Here is a 17,145-nt window from a genome sequence, read left to right as displayed (position 1 = left end):
TACAGCGTTCATGTGACTTAACAAAACATGGAGCGGAAGTGCTGGAAGGTGCCAAACGTCAAGCTCTAGGTGTGAATAAAGAATAAATCATCAGCTGGAGTTGGAACGCGTTAGGAATAAGATTACTGACTCTAGGAGGGATTAACACACATCCACCAAATACTCAGAGAGTGCAAACCTCAGCCAGGTGTCAAATATCTTTTTTTTTTACCAGACATTTTAAGTTATCTGGGTCAGTGATCGGCTTGTAAGAATTTTATGATCCCATCAATAACAATAAAGTAGGTCGAAATGTGGGCACCCCCATTATTTTTGAAAAATTGTGAACAAATGCATAATCACAATTTCTAATTGAGAAACCAACCAACAAATCCAGACGTGAATTTTTGAAATTTTGCCAAAAATGAGATTTTTAGTTTTTAAATGATCCAGAATCAATATATTGATCCGTATCCCATCCACAATTAAATGGAATCGTCCATGGCGTAAAGTCTATGTTTTGGTTAGAATTTTGTCAAAATCCTAATCCTGCTAACAGACAAACAAACACGGAAATAAACACGGGTAAAAAATATGACCTCCTTGGCGGAGGTAAAAATAATACCTGCTTTTGGCTTTACCGTTCATATACAGCCTAGAACTAGGAGTTGTTGAATGGAAATGACTGGGAACAGCTTGACTACTGCTGCAGTGTAGAAGGTTATCACGGCACGTCATCAACCCGGAAGTCGCCATTTTGGAGATAAAGCGGCATCATAACAAACTGTTCTTATGACGGGTTGTTTTGGGGTTGATATGAATTATATTATCATCATCACGCTAGAAAATTAGTTAAGAGCTGCTGCAAACAACAATTTACTTACCTGACAAGAAATGGGCCCTACAAAGTCGGATGTTGTCCAGTTTTTTGCCTCGTAGATCCTGGTTTAGCTTTGCTAGCCACAAGCGCCTCCTTTCCTCTGATAACTTGTGAGATTGTTCTCCCTGATGTGTTATGTTTCTTTGGCAATCTATAAAACTCCAAATGTGTCTCACTGTTTGACCGATTGGTACAGCCAAAAATACGACAATAGTTCACCATTTTGTCTTGAAATTCGTGATTTTCTTGTCTGCGTGCTGTTTGTAGACCTGCTGCTCCAAAATGGCGACTTCCGGGTTGAAAACCCTCTATTAAGATTGGTTCATTTATTGATCGATTGGTTGTAGGCGTTCAAGGTGCCCAGCCTTAAAATTATGGCCATCAAATATCGATTCGATCACAATGACCTTTACACCCACATCCCATTATTCATACTAACTACATACAAAGTAGTTTCGTATTTGGTGTACACTTTACTATGAAAGAATTAGCGCAAAATTTAAGACTGTTTATGGGATTTTGCTAAACATTTACAAGTTAAAGGTATAGAAGACAATTTTCCCGAAGTTTAGGAAACAAAACGGCCTCTGCACAAGCGCAAAACTCTACCTGCTCAAGAGGGAACGCCTATGTGTGCGAGAGAGCGTGTTCGAGCCCAGATTTCCTCGTGCACAGCTGTTTACAAGTTGGAGTCGGCATCTCTAATACAGGTTCACCTTAAAAAAGAAGATTAGCACTTTTCCCACTAGGTCAGACTCGCCAACGCTCGGTGGAAATCCATTTTCAAAGGACTCGATGCGCACCGGGCACGAGCACGTACGACGCCTTTACGTGAACATATCATCAGAATGATTGACAATTAGGAGGACCAATAGTTAAGATGATCCACCTGGAAGTTGAAGCCAAAATAACATCATCCACAATACCATCCATCCATCCATCCATCTTCTCCCGCTTAGCCGTTTCCGGGTCGCGGGGGGAGCTTCCTTAGTAGGGAGGCCCAGACTTCCCTCTCCTTGGCCACTTCCTCCAGCTCTTCTGGGGGGACCCCGAGACGTTCCCAGGCCAGCCGAGAGACATAGTCTCTCCAGCGTGTCCTGGGTCTTCCCCGGGGCCTCCTTCCGGAGGGAAGTGCCCTGAACGCCTCACTAGGATGCCCCCTGAACGCCTCACTAGGGAGGCGTTCAGGGGGCATCCAAATTAGGTGCCCGAGCCACCTCATCTGGCTCTTCTCGATGCGGAAGAGCAGCGACTCTACTTTGAGCCCCTCCCGAATGACTGAACTTCTCACCCTATCTCTAGTTCCACAATACCTTTAAGGCAATTAACTTGGACATGAAAGCCTGTATTGAAGTCTTGACTATATTTCATGTAAAGGCCTCCATCCTAAAGGTCAGGATTCTCTCATCAGTCACTTTATGGATCACTTTAGTGCACAGTCATGGATTAAGAGCAGGACATTCAATCAGCTCCTTTAATTTCTGAGAGCATTACATTTCCTCTAAACGGTCTTGGTCTTAGAGTTTCAACAGACTTTTATTGTGTAATACAAATACAAATTAAAAGCCGTTGCTAATCCTCTAATTTTGGTGAAGATTATAATTTTAATGTAGAAACAATGAAAGTGTGTGTGCATCCTGATGAGATGATAAAGAAGAAGAACAACAGACACATGTAGCATTTCAAGATCTTATTATTCAACATTATTCACATTACAACATCAACACTGCTCTGCTAGTGACAGGTTCTTATAATCCCAATATATTGTATAGTTACTTTGTAATACATTATTGAGAGGCACTTCCAGTAAGTCTGGCAATAGAGGAGCTACAGTTTTGTGTCTAAATTACAAAACAGTAAAAATAAATATTTTTTCAAATGTCTTTTTTTTTTTTTTTTTTTTAGTTTTTTTGTTGTTGTTGACATAATATAGTTTTGAACCTATACAGTATATATCTTTAAACAAAGTCAAACAATACCTAGAAATAAATGGTGAACAACTACTGGTGAATCACACAACTTTCCCATCCTGCAGAGTAAATATTGCTACATGTGTCAAGTGCAAGATACTGGAGAGAGAAACTTTGAGAGTCAGAGAAATGCCTGCTATAGTGGATCAAAAACATACTGTACCAGTTTATTTGTCCTGCTTTAAAGGTTGTGGGCGGGGAAAAAGTCTCTTTTGGTTTTTCCTTTGTTACAAACAATACTGAATATTTTACCGCTATAGCAACAAAATGCACATGCATGTGAGATTGTTATGGCACAGTAGCACACTTTGCTTTTGAAGTAAAAGCGTGAAAAATAAATAGAAAGAGAAAACATTTTTTTTTTTTTGTACCAAACTGTAGAATGGAAGGGTGTTGTCAGCAAAATAAATCAGCTTGTCAGAGCTATTAGTGCCAAAGCTAGAAGAACACCACCATGAGTAGCTCTGACTTAAATGAATGCTGTCAATCCTGAAGTTACTTTGTGTCCTGCATGATGTGAACACAAGTGCATATATTCAAATATCCTCGCCTACATCAGATATTTCTGAGGGATAACGTGTGCAAAACACAAAATAATAGCGTAAAGAAACATTTCTTTGGTTTGCACAACCTGATTCAGTGTGCACAATTAACCTGTAGTGACTTTGCTCTTTTGAAATAAAGATTATAAGGAGGATTTTATAAATGTGGACCCTGCATTTTTAATTTGTTTCAATTAATGAATATAAATAAATGTATGCGTTTTTTAAAGGTTAGGCAATTTTCTTGTGATTGAACCTTGAAGTACAATTATTCTTGTATAAGATTAGATTATTCTTACTGCGGGAATCTGGTCATGAAATACATATCACACGTATAAGTTATGAGTCATCATATAATGCAAAAAAACTTAAGCAAGCCGACAAATGCAAATTAAATACCTTAGCATTTCTTTGTTGTTTTCTGCTAAACCAGTTTTAGCGGTTTGCCAACGTTGAAGGTGTGTTTAACTTATGGTACAGTTATGTACGGTACAGTACGTATAGTGCTGCTTTGTCTGCTAATCAAATGATCAGGTTTGCAATGAGAAAAGAGGAGAAAAAAAAATCAATTGCAATCAAACATTACAGTTGAAACCAATATTAGATTTTATGAATAGATGCTATTCGTGTTTTTCCATTTTTCACCTAAAAAAAACCAACATTTAATTATTGCATTTAGATTTGATCATTTAAATACATTTATTTGGTAATGTACTATTACAATATGGTTTAGAACTCAATAAGGACATGTTTTGGAGCACAATTGGAGAAAACATAATAACAGTGTTCCTGATCATGAATCCATATCTTTTTTCTTTTTTTTTTTTTAGCTGAAACACTTTGCTGCAGCCACCAAATAAAAAAAAAAAAACATTCGGCCGTGTTGTGATGTTCTTTACGTTACTGAGCGTTGGCCAAACAAAGATGAACTGAGATCAGTTACAGTGAAAGATTGCATTGCAGAATCTGAGTGGAAAGACTTAAAGTGGGACAGGTGAAAAGGTTAATGTTTGCCTTTTTTAGAACAACAAAAGCAAAGCGCAGGAGAAAAAAAAATGAATATACAGTATATGTGGAAAGAGGACAAACCTATTTCTTAACACAGTTAAAGCTTATAACTCAAGCTGTGAAACCCTGAAATCTGACCATTTAAACATTCCCGTTGAGTTAGGGAGTCAGAATTCCCCTAAGGTTACCAATGAACATGCTACAGTGTTGGACTGTTATTGATTTAGAATCTACCAGAAATACTGACACATATTGATTGCTACACTGTGTTGTACACATTTAGCTGAAGCAAATGCCTCTTTAAACGGTTTTGTTTCCCAGTTAACTTAGGGCACGTGTCAAACTCAAGACCCGAGGGCCAAACCAGGCCTTTTGGAGCATCCAATTTGAAAGTAAAAAAGACTAAGAAAACAATATTCAGTAAATCAAACCAAATAAATGAGTTGTAGATATCGTGGCCCCTTCTAATTTTGAGGATTCAATGAAACTTTACAGTATTTACAGAGGCTTTTCTTTCGCCTATAACACTCGACTGCAGTCATTTCAAATCGCAAATTGTAGAAAAAAACTCTATTTATTCTAAAATCATGCAATTTGTCACAAACAATTCCACAAAGATGAATAACAAAATCAAGGAATTTTGAAGTGAAGATCCTGCAGGGCCTGAAATCTGTTACTTATTGCTTGGATATTATCCGTGCTTTACATAATGTTTTTTCCAACCCAAAACTGAGATTAAACTGGTTCGTATTTGGCCCCTGAAAAAAATTGAGTTTGACACCCGTGACTTAAGGGGAAAGAATCAAGCATCGAGGTGAGAAACACTCCACAAAAGTCATAGCTTTGGAAAATTGTAAAAACAATGAAGTGAAAAATCCATTCCAAAAATTAATCACATCAGATCCTATGTGAGGTATTGATTTAGAGAGTGGTGTGTGTGGGGTACATGTATATTGCATCAAGTTCATCCTCATTCATGTGTATTTTGATTCCCTGCGTGAAGGTCAGAAATAACATGAGAGCTACATTGGAGGGAGGAGCCTTGAGGAGCCACGATCCCTAAAGACTTTACCTGATGCCCTAAAGCGGACATGTCAAACCAGACATGGAAGTGTCCACTGTGTGCTGTCAAAGGATGAAGCACACATCATTTAAATCCAGGTAATTGTGACTGAAGGTGGAATTCCTTGTATCTGTGAGGAATAATAAGTAATGGTAATATAGTTTTATTCAAATTAGAAAAAACAATATATGTGGATAATATGCTTCCATGATGGATGATAAGAAGTTTTCCTTCCACTTGGACACAAACAGGCTCTTTTGTGTCTACGTAACTAAATACAAGTAACACCAGTCATAATTAATGGACTACCTTCAGGTGTGACACTTCTCTCTGTGCTGATGATAGACTCAAAAACATGGTGAATGCATTAAAGAGGCTATTGGAAGACAACAGGGGCAGTAGAGGATACAAAACATCTAAGTGCATCTTGTTGCAAATGCTACTAAAAGAAAGACATGCCTTATTTGTCAATACTACAGACAGGAACTCATGTGTTGTGAAAGGTTGGGGTTCAGATAACACTCTGCCTTTCCCTTTTCTCTGTTGCCAAGCAACCATTGCTTTTTTGTTTGGATTTTTTTTTTTCATTTTCATTCCTTTTTCTAGAGATTGCCTGTCTGGTAAATATCACGTATAATAATTGAGACTTAAATATCAAATGATGATTAAGTACAACATGTTCAAAGGAATAATGTGTTTTCACAGTCTTTCTATTGAAACCTTCCTGCATACAGTATAAAAGCGTGTTTTTCTGATAGCTTTCCACTTAAGGTGAAACCAGCGCAATAAGCTCAGAGTTTGCTGAGGTCAGGCTTCTTTTTCGTAATTTTTTAAAAACAAGTTCAGCTACTGCTTGTTTTGTAAGTACAGAGAATAAGCAGTCAATGGCCCGAGGCTACACAGTGGAGCCCTGTTGCACAATGGGCTGTTTGATAAAAGTGCAATGGATACAGCTGAGGATTTAGACGGCATTACAACAGTATTAGAAAAAAACTCTTATTTAGTTAAGAAACTGGATTGGAGTCTGGTAATCTTGACCATAAAATAAATAAATAAACAAAACAAACAATTTTTTATTCGTATTGAAAACGTGTAAGCGTTGGAGGTTTGTATTTGGTTTTTTCCCAGACAACGACCTTCTCTAAAGATCTGTGTGGGTTTTATTATTTAAATATTCCAGGGCTTCAGAGCTAAAGGCGATCCACAGATCAATGACGTTTTATTCCTCTAATGTGATGCACTAATGCACATGTAGCTGCACAGAGTTCTGCTTTGCCTTATTCTAGAAGTGCCATCAAACTCACAGAGTCTTCTGACTCTATCATAATGCTCTTGTTCTTTTTGTGAATTCAATTAAAAAAACAAAATAAAACACCTGCTACGCATCAGTAGAAGCCAAAACAAAGTATCCTTCACATGGAGTTCCTGTTGCTTCTCTGATGTTTCTTCAAATATTGTACTACATGTCCTCCCTGCCTTGGAAAAATATTGGATCACATGGTTTGAATCGAACTGAACTGGCTTTTTTTTTTTTTTAAGTTCTAGTCAGATGAATCTGCTGGCAATATGAAAAAAAAAAAACTGGAGACCGTCTTACTCTATCATTATTACTAAGTGTCATTATTGAGGACGTTCTTCAGTCTTTACTTATTCCATCACAGCCAATTAAAATCATTAGAGACATGAAGGAAGAGCACAGGCGCCGCTTTGCTACGCCATTTTAACGCTATAGAAAAGTGAGAAAAAAAGGCTCATTCTACAGACCAGTGGTAGTAGAGTTCCTTTTTTCCTGCGTTTTCTTCCTTTTCATCCTTCCTTCAGCATCAATAATCTGCAACAATGTAGAAATACTTAATATTTTTGAGCTGAGACTATTCTCCACAGAAGACTGAAGGGTTCTTGAAAAAGCTGCCTTTTAGGCTCAAAGCGCCGTATTCCAATTCACGGCTTAATTTTTGCCTCTGTGCTCTTCTGTTTTCTCAACTAAGGAGTTCATGTAATTTCTTGGAAGCACGGAATTCCTCCTGGATGTCAGCTATCCTCTTCAAGGTGAGAATGTCTTATTAACATAAACCTTCTTGGGTGATTTGGAGCTGTGGCTCAGCTCTGGCCTACTACAATATGGCTTACTGGATTACTTTATTTTCCGAGACATTTGGCCTACATACCAGTCAATAATTTGTATTGATACTGAAAAAGGACACATTGAGTCTTTAGAAGTTAAAAGTCATGCCTGTTATCTAAACCGTACCTTCTATAGTAGCTCAAGCAGTATTGTCTTAATTGTCAAGGGGATTTTAGATCTATACGTAAAGAATGGACGCAGTGACCTGTTGTGACTCCTATATGAGTATCTGTCTTCCTGAGATCTGCAGCCTGGAAACATAAAGGTGGGCTTGTCTTTTCAAGAAACAAAAGAAAAGCAACAAACCACCCCCCTCCCCTCCCCCCACCACTTTGTTTGAACATAATCAAAGTCTTGTATGTTTTTCCTTGAGCGAGAGTAAAGCATTTGGAGCAACAGGGTTCCTTGAAATCGTTCTGATCTGAGCACCCAACGTGTTGCTGCGGTCACTCTGTGCATGTTTTCTATGGGTGTATGTATGAATACATAAAGCTGTACCACTGAGTCTTTTTGAAATCAGAAAAATCAAGGCTGAGCCACAGTGAACCCTGGCTTTCATCTCATTGTCCTTGTAAAGGAGGGTCTTGCTACACACCCTTACCCTACTGGGCGTCTCCTCTGTGACCCGATGCTAGTGCTGGGGAAAGTGTGGCTGGGATCATATAATGGAGTGAAAACTCCATAGTGCAGGACGGATAGGTTATTAGATCCAGACTACAAACAAATAATATTTCAAAAACAAATACAGATTGTGTCGATTATTTGTTCCCTTTTTTATGTTTCACTTCTTCATTTAACTGTTAGTCCTTCTCATCTCACACCGTTCCTCTTGTCAGAAGAACTGGGACGCCATGATCCCCGTCCTCGACCCTGTTTTAGTTAGGCACATTTAACCCAAAGTATCTTCTACAGTGTTGTGTCAAAGTGATGTGCTGGCTACCATATCAAGAGTTTAGTTAAAAGAGAAAAAAACAGTTTTTTAAATAAAACGTTAGATTCCTGGATGAAGAAAAAGTCACCGGTGGATAATATCACTCCGGTTCTTCTTCTTTTTCCCCTGAAGTCTCTGATTGTGGAAGGATTTCTTCTTCTATGCCCGCCACCTCTTCACTGTCGTCAAAGCCATCGGTTAATTCCTCTTCTTTGCTCACCTGCTCTTCCTCCTCCTCGTGAATGGCTGTGATCAGATCGGCCACGTTGCCGATACAGTTTGGCTTTTCTTGTTGAGCCTCCTCTGGAGATTCTCTGGTTAGCACTCGTTTCCACATTTCATGGTTCTCCAAAATATGTTGTGTGATTTGGCAAAAAACAGTCCTCCTGCTCATCTTTTTGGTCTCTGGTTGCTCTGTGGGAAACAAAGTCAACTGTTGGAAAAGCCACTGGTGAGAAATGACCACATTGAACAATTTTCATTTTCTGAAGACTGATGAATCGATTGATAACTTTTGAAGCTTTGCCATTTTCTCCTTAAAGCGAACAGCAACAAACAGATGGACAGTGTTAATCTTTTAGTAGTGTAAACAATTTGAACGCTGTGCATGTAACTTTTGAGTAGTTTCCAAACTCGCCACTGATTCTTGTGTCCTGGTGTTTTGTGGAACGAGCTCCTTTTTTCATTGATTAAAGCCTTGTAATGTGAGCACAAAGGATCTTGTCCTTTCCATGATAAGTTGTTTGTACACCATTAGCACATACAGTACCAATTCTCTATTGCAATGAAAAAAACATTTTTCCTTTAAGAAATTACATCAGGGTTTGTTACAATTCCAGGTTATCGCTACTTTTAATTCACTGTATCACTTGAGGAGAATTGGTATGGGACTTCTTTCAAAAACGTACAAATCAATAATTTCTTTATGTTTTTTTACCAGAATTTACATGTGAAGACAAGCAATGACATTATTTACCGATAAACAGCTCTGATATGTGATTTATGTTAATCTCCAAATAAATCTCATCTCAGTTGTCAGTTTGTTATTAAGAGCCTACACACTTTCCATGATCGTCACAGAAACTAGAAGAAAAGAGAGTGACATACGGGAGTGACCAGAACTTGTTGACGCATCCTCATCAGCCAAATCTTCCTCCTCCGTATCTTGTCCGTTCTCTCCTTCAGACGGATCCACCCAGTGACCCGGCATGAGACCAGCAGAGTCGTATGACGAGCAGAGGGGTCCGACTATATGAGTGATGAAAGATTCCTGTAGTTTGGCGAGCTGTGGCGCTGACCGGTCCATGAATGGGCTGATGGGAAGGCCAAGGCCAGCTTCCTCGTCCCCCTAATGAGGTGAAGACATATTAAACTTTTTTATGCCAGAATGTTCAACTGGTATAAATACAGAGGGAAAAAATGGTGGCAGCAATGTGAGAGGAATATCCCAAAGTCTGTACAGTATGCCCTGGGGTCGTTTTATGTGTCATTTTTTAAATTAAACACTTTTAATTCATTATTTAACATTGTAAAAACTAATCTCAGATGTGTTTTTAAAACAAGCATAGTTTTCAGGCTGATGAATACATTAAATGTCTTTTTCTAAGGTAGAAAACCATCCAATTATCCCTGAACACAACTCAACCGACAAGCACAGAAAGTACCAGATTCTCAGCCCGTGGGTACAGGATCTTAGAAGTAGGTCAAGTAGACTACAAATAGAAAAATGTCCGTTTCAGCTTGGCTGCTTCTGTAGGTGTCAGCCATGCAGATGAGGCTCCCTGTGGAGATTTGCAGCAGTGATGGTGGAGTGCAGATTTTACATTCAGTAATTAAACATGACAGCAGATCCTGTGCTTCTCTATAGATGTGTTACATTACACACTTTTCTCAAAGATTGGATTTTAGTTATAAAAATGTGACTTGGTGAACTTACAAATACTCTCCATTTAGAACGGATAACATACACACTTGTAGAGAGGGATGTCCTTCATTTCCGATATGATACCGATGTTGCAGCCTTGCGTATCAGCCGATACCGATATTGATCTGATATCAGCATGACTCATACATACTTTAAAAAAAATAATAATTATCTCTTTTTTTTTTTAATAAAAAATAATAATTACTTATTTTGTAGTGTGGAATGTTAAAAAAGGCTTGATGTTATTCAAACAGCAACAGTAGGTATGAGGAAAAACTAACTATTATTAACCAATTGGTTACATAATATCTACAGTATTCTACAATTGAATAAAATAAATGAAAAATGAATTTGAAAAAAAAAATTTAAAAATTGGAAAATCCGGAAATTTGAATCCGATATTCGTTTTCAGGCTAATATCGGACCGATATCGTATCGGGACAACCCTACTTGTAGATAGTCTTTCTTCTTTTGAAGAGGTATGGTCTCCTCTATTACAATACCTTTTTCTGAGAATCTGTTAATTTTAATATCTCTAACTCACCATTATACTCCATAATGATAGTGTGGTCAGGTGGATGGGTATGTGTGTTCCTCTTCCTCCCCAGTGTCATATATTTCCTTAGTTACTTTTGTGATTTATCAGTGAACCATTTTATTTCAATCATTTGCTGATGTTCATTTTAGTCAGAGGTATGTTGTCTGTTTCACTTGAAGAAAAGAAGAGCACACAAAAGTTGATTTGTTGCATACTTACTGTGTATGTTTATATACTGCCTGAAAATGCTCTAATAAAGACATCTGAAACTAAGATTTGGTTGTTTTTTCAAGCTGACTTAATGTGAAGTGCAGTTAAATGTTGACGAACCAAAGTGGAGTAGAGCTGTGCATTTCCTTCATCTCTCAAACACATGCCAGTAACATCCATCCTTTTGATGCACAAAGAAACGTCATTCATCTCTGACAGCAAAGACAGCGTTTCATGTGTTTGATCTAAATTTAAATCCTAATAATGTTAAAGAACAACAACAACAAAAAATGTAACTTTTAAATGATACAAGCATCTTATATACAGTGAGGCAAAACAGTATTTAGTCAGCCACCATTTACAAAGATGTAATTTCCATCATAGGTATACCTCAACTATGAGAGACAAAATGAGAAAAAAACCCCCCCAGAAAATCACATTGTAGGATTTTTAATGAATTTATTTGCAAATTATGGTGGAAAATAAGTATTTGGTCAATAACAAAAAAATCATCTCAACACTTTGTAATGTACCCTTTGTTGACAATGACAGAGGTCAAATGTTTTCTGTAAGTCTTCACAAGGTTTTCACACACTGATGCTGGTAATTTGGACCATTCCTCCATGCAGATCTCCTCTAGAGCAGTGATGCTTTGGTGCTGTCGCTGGGCAACACAGACTTTCAATGGAGCCCCAGATCGAGGGAGATAATCAGTGTCTTGTATGTCTTCCATTTTCTAATAATTGCTCCCACAGTTGAAATCTTCCCACCAAGCTGCTTACCTATAGCAGATTCAGTCTTCCCAGCCTGGTGCAGGTCTACTATTGTGTTTCTGGTGTCCTTTGACAGCTCTTTGGTGTTGGCCATAGTAGAGTTTGGAGTGTGACTGTCTGAGGTTGTGGACAGGTGTCTTTTATACTGATAACGTGTTCAAACAGGTGCCATTAATACAGGTAACGAGTGGAGGACAGAGGAGCCTCTTAAAGAAGAAGTTACAGGTCTGTGAGAGTCAGAAATCTTGCTTGTTTGCATGTTTGTAGGTGACCAAATATTTTTTTTACCGAGGGATTTACCAATTAATTCATTAAAAATCCTACAATGTAATTTCTGGATTTTTTTTTCTCATTTTGTCTCTCATAGTTGAGGTATACCTATGATGAAAATTACAGGCCTCTCTCATCTTTTTAAGTGGGAGAACTCGCACAATTGGTGGCTGACTAAATACTTTTTCGCCCCACTGTGTGTGTGTGTGTATACATATATATATATATATATATATATATATATATAAAATCCATCATTCATTCTAAGAAAAGCACAGGCCAAACCGTTGATTGCTATGGCAACCTGACTCCTGGCTGACGTCAGTGCAAACAACCACTGTGTGCATATGTAAAGCCTCAGTCTGTGCAGAGCAAGAAAAACTGCTATTACCAGACGTTTCATTTGGATTTTAAACGTATAGTCATGCATTGCAGGGTGTCATTTTGTGTGTGCGCGCGTGTTTGCACACACTGTACCTTTGCTACTGTACTAACTGTTCCCACTGAGAGCCTCGCTCCGTCTGTACACTTCAGACGTGCGACTGTAGATCACAAACATGTCACATTCTAGTCAGCTGTGTAGAAAAGAAAAGCATACACATTCTCATCCGCTCACTGCACAAGCACCATCTGCTCAACAAGGGTTGGATTCACACCTTGACTCATTTTACACTTTATAAGAAGAAAATAGGCCAAAACCACCATGTGACTACAAACTTTTTCTAAAGCCACTCCATCTTTCTATAAACCTAATGCCATTTAATACTTAGAGTAATGAAAACAGAAGCTATTAGTATGGGAAACAACTTATCAGGTCATCAACTTCCACCGGTTATGATGTTGTTGCCAGGCAAATAATCAAAACCCGCTGCCTAATAAGATTTTTATCTTTAAGGACTTAAAAGTTCATAGCAGGTCAGCAGCAGCTTCAAAGAATATTATTTTGAGTAATTCTCAACTATTTAGAAGAAAAAGGCACACATAGAACCTTTATTCACAGTTTCTGAGAAACAGTACTATCTAACAGTACTATCTAAGTTCTTATCATGTGCACAGGTCATAGAAATAAATGTGGGAGTGTGTAATGTAACAATAGGAGAGTTAAACTGTATGGTTTCCCTCTGCTGACCAAAGCTAAATGAGGACCATACACACAGTTTTTAATATCAAAAGCTAAAGCTAAAAAGGACAAACATGTTAAAGATACAGATTAACATGTTGTTATCTCTGAACATTTTATCAACTTTTAGGAATTATTTATTTTAATTATGTTAATACAAATTATTTTGTAAATGAATCAAAAAACGTGACTAAGATGTACATAATATTACTGATCAAAACTTTTGTTATGATTTCATTCTTTAGAGACGATCCCTTAATCCTAAATATGTTACTTCACTGTAAATAAACTGTTAACATTTGCTTGGTTAGATAATGGTTAGAATTATGATCGCATACTGTAGACAGGAGAAGTTGAGGGAACTTCCATACATTTTTTTTTCCCCACAGTTAATAAATATGCATTATTCATATTCTCAGTTTGTTGTAATAAATGAATCTGTGTGTTCCCCCATCAATAAACACACCCCTGCTACATACAGACTATATTTGCATGTACACATCCTTTCACATGCAAACTGTCTGATTCAGAACAAAACATGTCTATGTGCACTTTAACCAAGAGGGAACAAATCATATCCGTCTTTGTGCAATATTATTATTATTTACAAATATTAGCACAGAACTGTGTGAACCTCACACTAACTCATAAAAGGTGGAACTGAACATCACAAGATCAGTCCTGCTCTTTGTTAAACAAGACTGTTTCTAATCCTGTCTCCTCTTAAATAGAAAAGTGTGCAAAATAGAAAACCACCTTGTTGTTGTTCATTTACGTCACCTTTCCCGCACGGAGCAAAATCTGCAAATCTCCCGCTTTGCATCTTTGAACTGTGAACAAAGCGAAGACGTTTGAAAAACGTACTTGTTCATAAAACTCATTGACGATCCCTTCTGTCCACTGCAGGTGAAGCTCTTTGGACTTCAGTGGCCCGTTGACATCCGCCAGCTTGATGCACATCTGGCACACCAACAACCGGTCGTTCTCATTGGTCCAATCGATACCCGAAACCCCGTCATCGCCCACCTGGAATAATAATAATAATAATAATAATAATAATAATAATAATAATAGGAATAAGACTTTATAAACTAAAGCCTGTGTGGCTTGTCTACATTAGTGTTTTTCAACCTTTTTTTTAAGCCAAGGTACATCTTTTTATGGAAAAAAAATCCCAAGGCACACCACCAACCAAAAATGTAAAAATAATAACTTTGTAGCCTGTATTAACAATATACAGTCATTCTTATCAAAGTGTCTTGAACAGCAATCAAATAAAAACAAAGAAAACAGTTTTTATATTTCATTTTTCTTTTTTCTAATAAAAAGCGCAATTAACAATCTGCAGTAATTCATAAGTGTTTTAATAGGAATCAAATGAACAAAAAAAAAAAATATATATATATATATATATATATAAGTATATATAAATACATTTTTAAAAATACACATCATGGGACATAAAATAACAGAAACATAATGAAAACAAAAACTCTCTTCATACCTCTTAAATGAAGTCTAAATAGCACAAATAAATCATATAATTACATTAACATCTGGAAAATAGTTCAGTCCACATCACATGGTTTTACATGTGCACCACTATACACTATATAATGGGATTTCCGGTGTGGAGCCAAAAAGTGGATACAGGCACAGCTAGTTAATGCTGTGTCGCCCACTTGTGGCCGAAAAGAGGTTTCTTCCTCAAGATGACTTGATTTTATTCATGACAACTACTGTATATTTGATAGTTTATAGACCAACAAGCCCTTTTAATGTATTACAAAATCCTTAAAACAACTAATAACAGGCTGTTTTCCACCTGCCAAAAAAGTGATTGCAGCTTCTACTCTGTGACTGAAAGATGGTTTCTTTCATTTCATTCATAAGGGCTATTATTTGATTTGAAATGGTCCGGTTTAACCCCCACGTTGAAAACCGCTGGTCTACATGAACTAAGTAATTATGGGAAGAATTGGCTCATTTTCTAAAAACTTTTTCAATCCTACATATTTGAAACAGGACTTATGATTGTAATTTGGATAAAGGTGAGGTGGAAAAGTCCTATTATCATGATAACAGTAATAAAAGAGCTTAACTCGATCTTTGAATCTTCATTTTATGATATGGTCATGAGGCTTCACTCAGAAATTTAATTTCGAGTATTACAATTTTTTTAACATTAAATTGTGTTTCATTTTTTTTTTTACAAAATGCATTTTCAGAAGTTTTGGCCTTAGCGCTTTCAAAAGAAAAGCTGAAAAATACAATTTAATACTGACTATGAAAAGAAGTAATAAAAAAATTGATCATATTAACTTTGACAGTAGAATGAATAAAAATGCAGCGTCTTTTGTTAAACCTTAAGCTCAGGCTTTACTCTTCATTGACCGCTGCTCTAAAACATGTCCAAAAGTCATCAATAATCTGATTTCTTTATATAGTTCCAAACTATTGTTGATTTCCCTTAAAAAAAAAAAAAAAAAAAATGTATATATATATATATTTTTTTTTTTTTTTTGTTTTGTTTTGTTTTTTATGTAGTTTGACAAATGTATAGTTAGGAAAAAATACTGTTTTCCCACTAATTTTTTTGATGTTTTTTTCTTTTTTTAAATAACTTTCAATGATTTCATTTCTAAAGCAATAATATCAGAAGATCTATTTGTGGTACAAGTCGCTGCAGGGCGCACTAAGCTAACCCAATAGCAGATGATTGTTCAATAATTAACATACATTTGTCACTAAATTACTCCAATCATAAATAGTTGATGGTTTTTTTTTAATACCTTTGCATTAAACTCTGCAAGGAAGTCAAAATGCTTTTTGAGGTCCGTGGCCAGGATGGCTTCGATGACCAGGAAGCGAAAACGTTTGAACTCCACGTGTTCGAGGTTGACGAGGAAGTTAAACTCAGGTCGAGACATGAAGAGGTTCCACGCTGATGCGGCGTGATGGTTTTCCAAAACCGATCTGTCGTTATAAAGAAGAGCCTAGAAAGGGACAAATATGATTAAAATAATTACCAATGAAACAATGAACAAATTAGAAAAGACCACTGTCAGAGTAACAGTAACAGAAAACAATCTAAAGTCAGAGCAACACAACCTCTGCTTTCTCACTCAAAAGTAGGAAATCACAATTAAAGAGACAAAAAAAAATCATTAAAATCTTTAAATCAATTAAAAAAATGTTTATCTTCACTTAAATGAAGTTTGTATTGTTGATATCTTTGCGTTATCATTGCGATAAAATTGTTTTACAGAGTGGATTTTTTTATTTCTATTATATTGCTATTTATTTTTTTGTTTATGGAATGTTTTATTTATTTTTAAGAGGGAATCAGCACCCTACCACTGCTGTCACACATTGGCAAAGCAAGAGTAACCAAAGCAAACTTTTACATTTGCTGTTAAAACCGCTTTGATTAAAAGTTCTGTAGCATGCATACTATTTTCTTTTGTTTTTAATTTAAAAAAAAAAGATAAAAATAAAGAATAAAATGTTCAGGTTTTGAAAAAAATATTAATTTGTGAAATTAATTTTACGGGAAATATCTGAACTTACATGTTCACAAATGAATTGTTAGCCCAGGAGACATTTGAACTGGTTCAATCATATAATACATTCATGATAATAAGGATGTGTTTCTCAACTAAAGCCCATTTTATTTATTTGGCTCACCAGTTAATTAAACAAATGCATTATATTAAAAGATTACATCATCGTCATGATTAGCTTATAATGAAATGGGATTTAGTATCAATTATAAAGGAAGCTGATCTCTTCTCCCAGTCTGAAAACAACTA

The 17,145-nt window shown here is 36.6% G+C and overlaps 1 protein-coding gene across 1 annotated transcript in view; it reads right to left on the bottom strand.

Annotated features, from left to right (window-relative positions):
- Positions 1–7,038: 7,038 nt before the first annotated feature.
- Positions 7,039–17,145, bottom strand: part of pde3a (phosphodiesterase 3A, cGMP-inhibited) — a 127,822-nt gene continuing 117,715 nt past the window's right edge. Inside the window, exons 15-18 of the mRNA XM_028464470.1 lie at positions 16,126–16,329; positions 14,198–14,359; positions 9,606–9,846; positions 7,039–8,912 (exon numbers count right to left, since the gene is read on the bottom strand). Coding sequence (XP_028320271.1) covers positions 8,599–8,912; positions 9,606–9,846; positions 14,198–14,359; positions 16,126–16,329 — 921 coding nt within the window. The 3' untranslated portion in view covers positions 7,039–8,598. The remainder of the gene's footprint in view (positions 8,913–9,605; positions 9,847–14,197; positions 14,360–16,125; positions 16,330–17,145) is intronic.

Source organism: Gouania willdenowi, chromosome 13, assembly GCF_900634775.1.
Source record: "Gouania willdenowi chromosome 13, fGouWil2.1, whole genome shotgun sequence".
Classification (NCBI taxonomy): Eukaryota; Metazoa; Chordata; class Actinopteri; order Blenniiformes; family Gobiesocidae; genus Gouania; species Gouania willdenowi.
This window is presented reverse-complemented; position numbering and strand designations above follow the sequence as displayed.